Raw genomic sequence first — 14,981 nt, forward strand, 5'->3', positions numbered from 1 at the left:
TTACAATTTACAATTTACAATTTAGTTATTTGGCAGACGCTTTTTACCAAAGCGACTTACAATTGGTGCATCAGTCGGATTTCTAATACCTTGAACAGAGATCATAATAAGACTGAGCATCAAATTGCCCTTTCGCATTGCGCCCCTGGAATACTTTTAAAAACAGAAATACAAGACAAAGGTTTTTTTTTTTTTTTTTTTCTCCCAGGGAAGGGAGGTTAGGGATTTGGGGACAGGTGTGTTCTAAAGAGGTGGGTTTTCAGTTTCCTGCGGAAGATGGTAAGAGACTCCGCAGTCTTGACTGCATGGGGGAGGTCGTTCCACCACCTCGGGGCAATGGCGGAGAAGAGGCGTGGTCGGGAGGAGCGGCTGCCGGGTTCCCGGAGTGAGGGGATCGTCAATTGTCCGGAGGACGTGGAGCGGAGGGTCCTAGTTGGGGTGTAAGGCGTTATAAGAGACTGAAGGAATGATGGGGCAGAGCCTCTTGTGGCCTGGTAGGCCAGCACCACTTATGCACCACTTCACGTGCTTTGCAGGGAGGTAACTATCTTTAGCCATGCTAACTGCAGCGTGCCCTCTAGCCTTCCAGGTAGGTAAGGTAAATTCATGGAATACGTGCAAGTTAACTGATTATTCCTAATGTTGTGTTTTTGTTTTTCATACATCTTCTGATGCTCAAACTTGGACACATCATCAGTGTTGTGTCCTGGAGTCATCGGGTGCTTCTGGTCTCACAACAGACACCCTCATCCAGGCAACCTGACTGAGTTTGATCAAGCCTCAGCCTGTGTCCAAGTGGCATTCTACTCACCTCACCTACCCACCTCCAATGGCATGCACCTGATCCTCCACCCGTTCCCGTGGGATTCCTCCATCAGCTCCTGATACTTCACCCTCTTCCTCTCATGCACATCTTCCATCCTCTCCTCTCAGGGCACAGTCAGCTCAAGTAAGATGAGCTGTCTTGTGGCCTCAGAGATCAGGATCATGTCTGGTCTCAACGAGGACTTAGGTGATATGTGGTAGAATTTTCAGCTGCCTCTCCCGGTTGACTGCCATCACCCAGTCTCATGCCATGGAGAGTTAGCCAATAGTGAGTTCCTTGGGTCATTTGTTCGGCTGCTGTCTCTCCCTGACAAACGTTATCATCTTGGCTGTAGCATGGGCGTATCTGCTGTCACCGATCCCCTTGCTGATTGCCTCAGTGATGGTCTTGAGGACCTAGTCGTGTCTCCAGCGATAGTGCCCCTTACCCAGTGCCTTGGAGCAGCTGCTCAGGATGTGTTTGAGGGTTCCTGTCTTGGAACACTGGTGGCAAGCGGGTGTTTCTATCTACCGTGCCCAATGTGAACAGGTTGGATGGGCTGGGGAGGACATTGTAGACCCCCTGAATCAACAACTGAACCCTCTGGTGGTTCCACTTCCAGATGTCCTGCTAGGTGACATTCCTCCCCATCGCCTGCTGCCACTTTATCCAGGAACCCTGTTGTCGCATTGCCACTGATCTGTTCACTCGCTTTTGCTCTACTGAAGCACGCACCTCCTCCTGCACCAGCTTTCAGCTCTCCTTCCCACTGGCAATATCATATCGGGTCAATGTTGAGCTCCCAAATCTGGCCCTGCCCTCTGCCACACTCGCAAGCCGAGTTTTGTGCTTCGGCCAGCTTCCTGCCTGCTGGATTGCCCTGGCTGCTCTCCACTTCCTCTCGTCCTCACAATGATCCCTGCACCGGACGCTTTGGTGCCCCTCGATCTGGTGTACTGCAGGTATTCCTGTGTCTGTGCCACGATGAATTCCTCCCTGACAGAGTTGAACGGGAGCTTGAGCTTATTGCTGTTCCCATACAGCCCAATGCTGCTCAGGCTGCGTGGCAAGCCAAGCCATCTGCGGAGATAGCTGCTCACCTTCTGCTCAAAGTCTTCCACTTCAGTCATGGGGACTTCATAGATGAGCAGGGGCCAGAGGATTCGTGGGAGGATCCGTGCTGGTAGACACAGGCCTTGAATCTTCAGGGAAGCCCAGACTTGTCCACAGCTCTCAACTAGCCCTTCAGCTCAGCACTAGTTGCCATAATGGAGTCTGTGTCTTTCAGGCTGCAGTTGAAGACCTTCACCACTTCCTCCACTTCACTCAGGCAGGGCTCCCTCAGACTGAAGTCTGCTGTTGTCTCTGCTTGGGCATTGTGCCAAGCTAGATCTCACCCTCTTCACCACTTTCTCCACTTCACTCAGATGGAGCTCCTTCAGATTGAAGTTTAGAAGTCTGCTGTTGGCTCTGGTGGTGTTATCAGAGCATTACATGCAACCAGTAGTCTCTTCTGGTGTTGCTGTAGGTGCGCTTATGGTAGTCGCTGATGGCGCCTCTGGAGCAGGTCAAACGGCTGGTCCTCTTCTGACCAAGGAGCTGCTTGGTCAACTTGAAGGGGTTGGCCAGGAATCCTGCTCTTTCAACTTTATATCATTATATATATATATATATATTTTTTTTTTTAAATATCAGTGTATAACAGTCCAGATTGCTCTTCAGGCTTAAAGCAGAAAGTCATAGATAGGTGTTATATATGGCCTATCAGAGCAATGAATTTGTACAATGCAGAACCCATTTAAGGGAGGCATGGTGGTTCACAGCAAGAGGGTTCCGGGTCCAATTCCCCGGCTGGGCGGCCCTTTCTGTGTGGAGTTTGCATGTTCTCCACGTGTCTGCATGGGTTTCCTCCAGGTGCTCCGGTTTACTACCACAGTCCAAAGACATGCAGGTTAGGCGAATTGGAAACACTAAATTGCCCCTAGGTATGAATGTGTGTGAGTGTGTTTGTCTGTATGTCTGCCCTATGATGGACTGACGACCTGTCCAGGGTGTTTCCCTGCCTATCGCCCTTTGAGCATTGGGATAGGCTCTAGCACCCTCTGCCACTCTACCGCTACCCTAACTAGGATAAGCGTCTTAAATTGTCTGTTATCAGCTGTATAATGCTCACTACTAGGGCTGCCACCTTTTATATGGAGAAATAAGGGACGCCCTGCCAAGAACCCCCCCGCCCCTCCCCCCCAACCTTTGCAGCTGTTAACTGTAGAGGAGGATTGAATTGGATTGAAAATATGTATGTATTAGGCTGTTAAATATAAAAGGAAAAATAAATACAAAAGGATCGTTTTTTCCACTAAATTAGAGATAAAAAAAACTATTTTTAAAAGTGTATCAAGTTTGTGGCTTATACAGGATAGACTGATAGGCTTATTTAGTTAGATGTTTTAAATTGCACATTGTCATATTTATGTAATGTATCGTGTTTATGAATTATAAAATAAATAACTATCATAACCTTCAGCCAAAAATCTAAGAGAATGGATGGAATATCAGGATGATATTTGCACTGATTATTGCCTAGCTATTTGTATTGATTACTGTGTAATATAGACTAACATAAGCTATATTATAGGCTACAGTTGGTAGTCTACAATTAGACAATACACCATGTCTGCCTCGGGGGAATTCTGAGGTATAAGGAATCAAGCAATTCCACTCTTTTCAGCGGGGGACCTGAGACATCATTGAAATAATAAGGAATAGAAAAATACAGCGACTGAGGTTACTGTTTTTAACTGGGAGCTACAAAGCAACCACTGAGTTACAACTAATGGAGACGATAACGGTGACGTGCAATCGAACAGCACGCAGAGCTTGTTGGTCTATAGCTCACCACTGAAATTAAACTTCCCCACTCCGCTTGTAGAACTGGTTTGATTTGATTTCATTTTATTTTCCAGTACAGGACGGGTGGCAACCCTACTCACTATTCAAAAACAGAATCACAAACAACACTAGAACAGACATGTTAAAATACTGATTCTGCCCAGCCAGTTCATTTGCTTATAATGTAAATAATAACGATTGTGAATAATGAGCATGATGGTCTAAGAGAAACTTAAATAAATCTTATTTAGCCTGCTAAAAATCAGCAGAAAGCTATTTCTTGCACTGTATTGGATCTTCAGATTGTTTCATTGTGTGACTACCTGCTGTTTAAGACTAAGATGATCATTACATCATTTGATGGTAGTCACTATACAACCCAGTGCTTCCTGTTTAATCCCTAATTAAAGCAACAATTGTCCTCATGCTTGTTAGCATTCGCAGACTTATGTGCATCGTATAATTGCATTTGATATGTTTCCAACTGCAACCTCTTTCAGTTAAGCTTTGCATTTAAATATAGTATGGAGTGGAACCAAATTTCCTTGTCTCATCTGTTGTTCGACTGAATGTAAATACATGGTTTGGCATTATCTGCTGCTGTGTTGTCATCTTTCTTTCATTGTCGCCTTCTTTTTTCCTTTCAAATTAGTGTGTTTTTCCTATGCTGTTTGATTATCTGCCATTGGAGAACTATCTCAGTGGGGATTACAGCTGAGCTGAATAAGGAATATAAGTATCGCCCTTCATTCGATTTGAGCCCACTACAGTAAGAACATTCCAAGGGCAATGACCCATTAAAAAGTCTCTGTTGATTTCCATTTTCATTGGGAACCAGGGATAAAACACAAAAGCGCTATGGATGCAATGAATTTGTCAGCCTTCAAAGGAGCTGATTCAAGCCAGTTTTGCTATCCAGCAGCGAATGACTCTTGTGTGAGGGGGACCTACAGTAAAGGAGCTCAGATCATCTTGTATATTTTATTGGTTGTAAGCATAGTGGTCACCGTACTTGGTAACTTGGCAGTCATTGTGTCCATAGCACATTTCAGACAGTTGCACACACCAACCAACATGCTTGTGATGTCTCTGGCACTTGCGGATATGCTGCTGGGAGTGTTTGTCATGCCGTTGAGCATTGTAAGGTCTGTTGAAGGATGCTGGTACTATGGTGATGCTTTCTGTTTGTTGCACTCCAGTTTTGACATGCTCCTTACATCTGTGTCCATATTCCACCTGATCTGTATAGCTATAGATCGATACCAAGCTGTGTGTTATCCGCTACATTACCCAACCAGGATAACTATACCCGTGGCATGGCTCATGATTGCTTTGAGTTGGGGTGCTGCTGCAATCTATTCTTATGGACTTTCGTATTCTAAAGCAAATACAGCTGGACTAGACGAGTTTATTGAATCAATATATTGCCTAGGGAGCTGTATTTTGTTATTTAATGCTTTGTGGGGAGCACTAGGTTTTCTCCTACCATGCTCTGTCATGGCTGGATTATATGCAAAAATATTTTTAGTCGCAAAAAAACACGCTAAGAAGATTGGTGAAGCAGGCCTCAACCACAGAAATTGCAACAAGGAAAACAGAAATCAAATTTCTCAGAGTTCTGAGCGCAAGGCTGCGAAAACATTAGGCATTGTTGTGGGTGCATTTATCTTCTGCTGGATGCCTTTCTTTATTAACTCTCTGGTTAATTCTTATACAAATGTTGCAACCCAAAACATTTTCTTTGAAATGTTTTTGTGGCTGGGCTACTTCAATTCTACAATAAACCCTATCATATATGGACTTTTTTATCCATGGTTCAGAAAATCGATTTATCTAATTGTTTCATTAAAGATATTTCAGACACATTCCTGTGATATAAATGTCTTTACCCCTTAACTTTTCACCAGTTTTTACTTCCCTCCCTCTGTATGTCACAAATGGCCTTCATACAGTTCAAACAAATCTGTCATGCATGTGAAAGTAAGACTATGCAGAATAACATTTTTCATAATATGGCACTTTTTCCACATAGTATGAAAAAACATTTTTGTTTTTCAGTATTTAAAAACACATACATTTACAAATCGCAAACAACAAAATTGAGAGATATAATGTGAAGAAAAAAAGAAAGAAAAAGAAAGAGACTGTTAAAAATTAATGCAGAACTGTGAAGGGGGAAATAGCACCCAGCATGAAGAATCAGGAAATTAACGTTTCTATTTTCTGTCTCTGTTTAACCATCTGTGGTTCAGTCAAAAATGTTCTGTATATTCTACAGCATAATGACATCCTAGGAGCTCTCATATAAAACAACCAAAATTAGTTTTGTGGTTTATGTATTTGACTTTTATTTGCCAAACAACTGTAATCTTTTGAATATAAAACATTTGCACAACCATTGGTACACTATTGTATTTTGTATGTTGTTCATGTATTACGGTAGGTGTTAGAAATACAATGATAGTTTCACTTCCCCTTGCCTTACTCTGTTGCTCTCTCTAAAATGCTCATACTTTTATGGATGGAGAATGTGGAACTGCTGCTTTACTATTACTAGTAGAATAGCTTGTAATACTTTATACGTATAGAAACAAGTTGTAATATTAACACTATAATTATGTACCTCCAATAATTATCTAATGAATCAAAACATATTACTAAAAAGCCTAAAGTTTTAGCATGAAAAATCAGTTTGGAGGTCTTAATCAGAATTCATAGTATGACAGTAAATAAGGGTTAGATTTTTGCTTTTGATTGGCTGCTGAGGCAAAATGCTTCATAACACAGCTGATGGTCCTGTTATTATTCTACAGTAAAATATAATTCAGGGAGAGAGAGTTGCAACATTTCAGACTTTCCACAACTGTAGCCGTTTTCTTTAGCTATTAATTTCCCAGTAATTTTTCAATATTAATCAACTTGAAAAGATCCCCTCTTGATAAAAGAGTCCAGATACTAATATTATAAGCCTAATGTATGAAATGTTGCTGAAACACACTTAATGATTAAAATATACACAGTACAGAGTGTTTTGCTTAGCTTATTTATCTTAAAGTTTCAATAGTGCTATAGATATGGGACAATTAAGATATAGAAGTTACGCATAAACATTAGGGTTTGAGCCAATAGCAGTCCCTGACATTTACAGACCGGTGACAGATTAAAGGAAAAACCAACATAAAGTGTCTTAGTAAAGTGTTGGGCCACCACGAGCCGTCAGAACAGCCTTTGCATAGATTCTACAAGTCTCTGGAAGTCTACTGGAGGGATGGAACACCCTTCTTCCAAAAGGTATTCCCTCATTTGGTGCTTTGATGATGGCGTTGGAGAGCGCTGTCTAACACGTCGGTCCAAAATCTCCCACAGGTGTTCAACTGAGTGGAGATCTGGTGACTTCGAGGGCCATAACATATGATTCACATCATTTTCACAGTCATCAAGCCATTCAACGACCCCTCGTGCCCTATGGATGAAGGCATTGTCATCCTGGAAGAGACCACTTTTATCAGGACAGAAATGTTTCGTCAAAGATGATTACTCAGAACAACTTTGTATCAATTTGCATTGCATTCAGGCCTGCACCGTTCTCTTGGTGTACACCACACATGCACTTGCCCACTTGTCAAGAATATGGTGAAGGATGACTCATCTGGCCATATCACTTTTTTCCACATCTCTGTAGACCAGCGCCTATGGATTTCACACCATTGAACTCTCAAATGTGCATTCATCTTTGTAATGAGAGGTTATTGCACTGCCGCCCAACTATAAAATCCCTCTCTTTGTAACTGTTTGACGGACTCTTCTTGCAGACACAGTCTGGTCATGTCCTGCATTGACATTCTCAGCCACCTAAGGAAGAGTTGCTCTTCTGTTTTCCCTAACATATCACAAAGTTTGCCCAGTGCATACATCCAGCCTCTCTGAGAAAACATTAGAGAAGTCTTCGCCAAAATATGGAATGCAGCAGGCGGTTGTAGATGAGGTAGTTGCAGTCTTCAGGCAGCTCTACAAACCAATATACTTGGTGGCAGTCTGATCTGTGTTTCAGTTTTGAATGATTATTACACTGATTATTACACTCATTTCAGGCATTTAAATGAATGGGCTTCTTGAGAAAGCTCACTCTCTTGTTTTTCACTTCGTCTCAGTACAGTGTCTCTTAAAAAACACTGTGCAAACAGTGATAGAACATTATTTTGCTGTGCAGTGATTCATCAGGTAGGGAAGCCCTTGTAAGTGTGTAAATTTTGGATGGGTCATATCAGCCTCCTTTGGTCTACTGTTATTTTACTGCAAAAACGAAAAGCTAAACCAGCAGCTTTTTGCTCAATTAATATTCAAATTAGCATTGCATTTGCACGTCTCTGAAAGTTGCTTTGAAACATAGATATGCTTCATTATCCATATCCCAACAATTTATGTCTGTGCGAAGGATAAAGTCATACCACAAAAAGGACCCAAAGGAAATGAAAACATTTTTGTTCATTCTGACTGCTCTGGAAAAATGGAGCATTTCCATACCCCATGGTAACAATAAAATTGTTAAAACACAGGACTTCTGTATTTATTGTTTGTCTGTTTGTTTAACAGAAACATTAGAAAGAAAGTGAACTAGCATGGGGCATGCCATGGGTACAAAGACAATATGCTTTTATATAATTACAAAACACCCTGCTCCATAATTTAGAGCTTTTCTGTACCTAAAGTTTAGGAGGTTTGCAAGGGAGAATACCTGACTTTGTGCGTACTCAAACAACTCACCATATATAATTTATGCAAACATACATGCACGTATGCCCACACAGACACAGACACACACGCACACACACACACACACACACACTTTTTATATAAGCGACGAGTAACAAACCACTCATACAATTATGGTTTACTAACGTGTGAAAAAGTGAAGCTGCTTAAAACGTGTACTCCCACTTCTATCACAAATCCATTGGGTTCGATGTGAAAAAAAAAATCGGTTTGGTTGAAATGCCTTTGCAGAAGGTCAGTAAACACCAATCCTGTAAGGTAAAACAATGTCTATTACTTAACTTTACAGACTTAATTCACCGGAACGAACGTTTATCGGTTTCAACCTCTACTCATATTCGGTTGAAATGAATAATCAAAAACGGTTTCTTTGAGAGGATACTCTACGTCTTGTGACATCAGTGTTCACAGGCGATTCGTATCCGTCAGAGACGTAAATTTATCATTTTCTGTGAAACGAAATGTCATTCGTTTTGCCAACAGCACTCATAAGCAGTTGTGGAATATATCATTGTGTTCAGTGTTTTTCTTTAGCGATGTACTAAATCGTGTAAGAAATGAACTGCGCAAAGCAGCCCGCAGACTGAGACTTACAAGAAGGCGTGTTGGCTTCCGCATTTTAATTTTTTTTTTTTTTTTTTTTTGGGCGTACGAATTGGTGTAACAGGTGAATTCGCTTAGTCAGTGTTTCACTGGTCTCGAGTCGTAAAAACCACACATAATGATTTGCAATAGGAGCTGAACGCATTTTCCTGCTTGCTTCAACGTTTTTACGTTAGAACGCACCCCTAATATCTAATCTATCTATCTATCTATCTATCTATCTATCTATCTATCTATCTATCTATCACTGCGTGAAAAGAGGTGTATCCGGACTGGAATACTCTTGTATATTCCCGGATACTCCGCAGGTAATCGGCTGTATCCGGCACTTTGCAGCTCTGTTACGCCACACGGAACACTCCTGAATATGTACCAGGTTTGGGGGTCTGCCTAGAGCCCTTAATTGCCACGGTGAATAATCCCTTGGGGGTGCTTGCAAAGGAACATTTGCACTTCACACCTTGGGCCACCAGGTATCCTGCAATTGGTCAAAAGTCTTTCTTTGGATTGGTGGAGCAATGTCTTGCCCCCCTCTAAAACCCTTCCCCATTGGTCCATTGTGTGTCCCCAGACATGATTTCATATGTTATTAATATTATTATTGTTATTATTATTGGTGGTGTTGTTTTATGTTCATAGGTAGATTGTATAGATAGTCTGGCAAACAAAAATGAATTACACAAATTTTATTATAAATAAAGAAAATACCGTAGTATATAAATTATAAGGCATACAAATTGATAATTATATAAACGTATCAGTGTACAACATATAACTGATTTAATACATTAGAACAGAATATACTGTAATATCATAGTATTTAATATGAATGCTTTTTGGGAGCATAAATGAAACTTTAAATGTTGAGTATCCAAGATGGCGTCCTCCTCTTCAGAAATTACATCTACTGATGCAGTCCTCCATATGGCAGCCTCTTCCTCAGTTTAAAGAACACTAGCTCTGTCCTTGTGCAGCTGCAAAACACAGTGAAAACAGATATTAGATCACTGAAAACAGCAAATGGAGAAAAAGTCTAAGAACTACTGGGGAAATGATGTTTTGACTTACTCTTCTCCTCCTTTGCCTCATTCGAGTGGCGATCCTGCCCCCCTCTTTGTTCTCTAGATTCCCTTCTTGGTTCATCCTGTAACTCTTTTGAATAGTCTCAATAGCTCTTGCAGGATGCTAGAGAGAAAAAAAGGGGAGAAGAAAGGAAGATTGATTAAAAGTTTGTTTAGAATTTCCAGGCACTGCTATGAAAAAATCGCGATGATATAGTCTACCAACAACACACGTTGTCTTACCTTGTCTGTGGATCATATCTGTGCATGTTGTTTTCAGCATTATGCATTCCCCACACAGCTTCCTGTACAAGCAAACTTAGTACAAGAGTTAAATTCAAACACATTAAGGGATAAAGCAGATAAAGAAATGCAAACGTATCAGAATGTGCGGCAGTCTACTTGTCCCCCATTTGGTCTGTTTGCATCTGGTCACCCTATACCTTTGACCCCAAGTAAAGGACAGTTGCATAACCATCAAATATGTAATTAATGAACCTTTAGACCTTTTTTAAAATTATGTTTTCAGTGTGTTTTTGCATGCTCCATTAATTTAGCTGAACGACAGAGCAATGACATTAAAGGCTATATGGGCCTACCACTGCTGTATTATACACCATGCAACACCTAACAAGTTTGTGTGGTTATCAAAATATAGCCTAAATATTACATATAGGCTAACTGATAGAAAGTTACAGCAAGGAAGGGGGCAGGCTTCTGTACCCAGTGCCACCTAGACCACTGACTGTTATTAGCATTTGAAAGGCCATGCCTGAAAACCTCCCTCTAACAGCTGTATTCGGACATTTGCTGGAGTTTTCAGATCCGCATAACAGAGTTCTGTGGGCATCTGAATGCCTCCGGCAAACAGCAGGTTTGGCGGAAGTTTACTTTGTCCGGATATTTCCGAATACACCACTTTTCACGCAGTGTATCTATCTATCTATCTATCTATCTATCTATCTATCTATCTATCTATCTATCTATCTATCTATCTATCTATCTATCTATCCTTCATAATACTTGGTGTAACCATCTGCAGTTTTTAAGGGGCTCAAACAGTGATGCACTAACTGAAAAACCACTGTATAGTGAACACTTAGTGTCTGTCATTTACTGAAACACTCATATCAAATAAAATAGGCCAAAATAGGTCTTTATGAGCCCTGTTTACAGGCCCTGATTTTACAGTAATTTGTCTGTGTCTTTGAAATCACGTTAATCTTGCTGGTCTGAAATTTGTAACACCATATGTTTCAGGGACTTTAGATTTGTGAAAGTTTCTTGTGCTTTGCCATGTCTGGAATGCCAAAGGATCCAGATCTGCTAGCGCAGACAATAACCTCAAATATCCAGAAGATAACACAGCAAAGTAAGGGAATCTTTAGCTCTCTCTCTTACTGTTACTGTGCCTATATACCTCACTGCTTCTGAAAGCATTAAAAAAAAAAAAAAAATCCTCCCATTATTTCCGTCTTTTGCTGTTCCTTGTCATAATATTTTGCCTTTGCCTTTATCTCCACCAGCATCTGAAATACAGAGAATCATTAACCAACTCGGAACATCACAAGACACTCCTGACCTAAGGCAGCGTCTGTAAGTGTATCACACTCCACAAAAACAAACAAATAAAACGCTTAGAGGCTTCCAGCAAATCTCTTCAGTTTATTAAGATACTAATGCTTACTTAATTTAATTGATCTGAAAAAGGTTGGTGTTTCTTCGTGCATTCTCAGACATTTTACAATTTTGTCTCTGTTCCAGCTCAAGTGCACTAGTACACTCTGTTGGTCAACTAATCATTGAACTCCTCAGGAGTGATTGTTTGAGAATTGGTGTAGTAAACAGTAACCACGGGCCATGGGTCAAATATTTGTCCACAGGAGATCTTTATTGACAGATGTCTCTTGTGGCACCTTTGTTTTTTTTAATTAACACTTTATATGTCAGGCCATGTAGTACTGAATCATTTTCTAGACTATAGCGTCTATGGATTCCCTTTGAGTTATTTACTCAGTGTGATCTGATCACCTCCTTTTAGGGCATTCTGATTACATAAAAAAATAAATAAATAAAATCAGCATGAAAAAATCTAATGAAACCTTTAAGAGGGCACTCTTTGAACTATTTTATGACAGATTTTCAAATGAGATGATGATGATGGTATGGTTTGGGTATCTTTACCAAACATACACAACTCATTGAACAACAGGTTGCCTCCCAAAGCCTGTCATTGTATTATTTTACATTGTTATAAACACATAAATCCACACACACATAAATAAATGTGGTTAATATTGTTGTAATTGCTGTATCTACTTAGATTACTGATTTCAGATATATTCTATTTAATGCACAAAGCAATGTGTTTTCATAGTGCGAGTGCAATAATGAACAGAGCTTTTCATTGTTACATAACTGTGGAAACTAAACTCTCAATAATAGTTAATATATGATTAACTGCACATCTCTGCCTGCTCTGTCATCTATATGAATACATAAATATGCATTAAAACAAAATGCCGTTTCAGACTACAGGGCCATGCACCTGTGAATTTATGTTACTAAATAGGTGTAAGGTAGAGTGGATAGGTAGTGCCCTAATATCCTGTTAGCTTGGTTTTGGATTTATGACGTTGTTAAATCAGAGTTCTTTTCTGCATTGTAAAACAGGAATGTTGAGAGTAATTAATCACATCCTTTTTTTTTTTTTTTTTACCTAAAGCGCCAAAGAAAGATCCAGAAAGATCGCCTCATCAATGATTTCACTGGTGTCCTGACCAACTTTCAAAGAACTCAAGCGGCAAGCGGCTGAGAAAGAGAAGGAGTTTGTTGCCAGAGTTTGGGCCAGCTCAAGAGTTTCAGTAAGCACAACAGGGGTGATTTCTGCATGGTGGCAATATATAACATGGTTTCTCTTTATAGCATGTCAAAATATACATGTTTTCTGAAAAGTTCAGTAGTTGAATACGGTTGGATCTCTAAGACAAAGAGCAATACAAGCTTCTGTATTTTCAGCAAGTACAAAGACAAATTATTATTTTGAGTGGCAAAAGAAGGCCTTTTATAGCAAGAAATACGTCACTGCCTTAATTTAGAACAATCAATTGATTTTTTAAATATATACCCAAGCTGTGTATTCTCAAAGACAGCTGCAAAAACAGCTGAATATTTTTAGTGTTTTCTTTTTTTCTGTGATTAAGATTAAAACAGTTGGCCCCGATACCACCTTTTCAATGGTTAGAGTGAACCTATGGCTAGATTTGGAAATGACTCATGCAGGAAAAATATTGCTGAAAAAATACCACTTGCTCAAGTTTTTGGGTGAAGGGAAAGTTCCACTGTTCATCATCACAATAGCTATTCATTGACAGCTTTAGTTTGATGGTGTTGTGTCTGTGTCAGTGAGAGCTACATGCAGACGCAAACAAATGAAGATGCTATCACAGAGGAGGACCTGCAGCTCATCCAGGAGAGAGAAATGGCCATCAGACAGCTAGAGGTGAGAGCAGCCTGAAAATATGACCTCTGTAAATGAAGAGAACTCACTTGAGTGAACGAAGCAACTGACTCTGTGTTGTTGGTGTTTTTTTTTTTTTTTGTTTGTTTTTTTTTTATTTATTTATTTATTTATTTTTCCAGTCTGACATTACAGATATTAATGAAATCTTTAAAGACCTGGGACTGATGCTGTGTGAACAAGGGGATATGGTTGGTAAGCATTACTTATACCTTTTTGTGTCCTGAAAAGCAGTAATTCACTTTGTATCTTAAAAGGTATCTGTTAGCAAAAACATACACACACACACACACACACACACACACACAGGCACACATTTTTTCATACACACTGAAAATAAAGCATGCTAGAATGACTGTCAACATAGGTTCATTAAACTCATACAGTTCAAATTCATTGGGAATAAATAAATAAACTTAGTTAATATTTTTATGGCTGAAATTACTGGAAGTTCAAAATATTCAGCTGTATGCTAAATTCTTCAACAAACCTTTCCTGTTGTACTTTAAAACAATTCAAACAACAAAACCAATGTGATTTATCAGCAGAAATGAAAAAAGAGACAACAATGAGTCTCATTCAAATATGCACCACTTCACGTGCTTTGCAGGGAGGTAACTATCTTTAGCCATGCTAAATGCAGCGTGCCCTCTAGCCTTCCAGGTAGGTAAGGGAAATTCATGGAATACGTGCAAGTTAACTGATTATTCCTAATGTTGTGTTTTTGTTTTTCATACATCTTCTGATGCTCAAACTTGGACACATCATCAGTGTGGTGTTGGAGAAAAATTACTCTCCTTTAAGATAACCACTGTAGTAACCATGATAAACAATGTAACAATCATGTATTCATTATTATAGGAGTGAATCAATGTAATCATTTATATTAACAGCTATATCTATACAATCCTTTGTATTGCAAGAAACATCAAGTTCTCTTTGTTCAGAAAGAAAAGGCCTGTGTGGCCCTATAGAGGACAGCATGTGAGATAAGGCGGGCGCCTCTGCCAGAGTGTTGAAGTCAGTCATAATATATGGGAGAACGACGCCTCTGCCAGAGTGTTGTGGTCAGTCATAATATATGGAGAAGGTGAAATATTCCAGTTTTGTGATATATCTTACTCCACCACTTAGCAGGGCAGTAAATATTGGTGACGACGTATGGTAAACCTAAAGGAACTAAACAATAATAAAGTGACATAAACCAGCGATGAGAGGAATCTGTGAAGGTGGGCTGGCAGAGGTGCCCCACAGACAAAGAGACAAAGTAATGTGTATCTTTTTTTTGAGAAAACGTGTATAAAAACCGGTGCTTTGTGAGAAGGCGTCA

At 40.0% G+C, this 14,981-nt stretch overlaps 1 protein-coding gene and 2 pseudogenes across 1 annotated transcript; 2 read left to right on the plus strand and 1 right to left on the minus strand.

Annotated features, from left to right (window-relative positions):
* Window positions 1-812: 812 nt before the first annotated feature.
* On the minus strand, window positions 813-2,687 carry LOC115819361 (uncharacterized; annotated as a pseudogene).
* Window positions 2,688-4,561: 1,874 nt separating this feature from the next.
* On the plus strand, window positions 4,562-5,590 carry LOC115819362 (trace amine-associated receptor 13c-like). Its single transcript, XM_030782921.1, has one exon. The coding sequence runs from the start codon at window positions 4,562-4,564 to the stop codon at window positions 5,588-5,590; it is 1,029 nt and encodes a 342-aa protein (XP_030638781.1).
* A 5,837-nt stretch (window positions 5,591-11,427) lies between these two features.
* LOC115819364 (syntaxin-7-like) lies at window positions 11,428-13,878 on the plus strand (annotated as a pseudogene).
* The last annotated feature ends 1,103 nt before the right edge of the window (window positions 13,879-14,981 follow it).

Source organism: Chanos chanos, chromosome 8 (assembly GCF_902362185.1).
Source record: "Chanos chanos chromosome 8, fChaCha1.1, whole genome shotgun sequence".
NCBI lineage: Eukaryota > Metazoa > Chordata > Actinopteri > Gonorynchiformes > Chanidae > Chanos > Chanos chanos.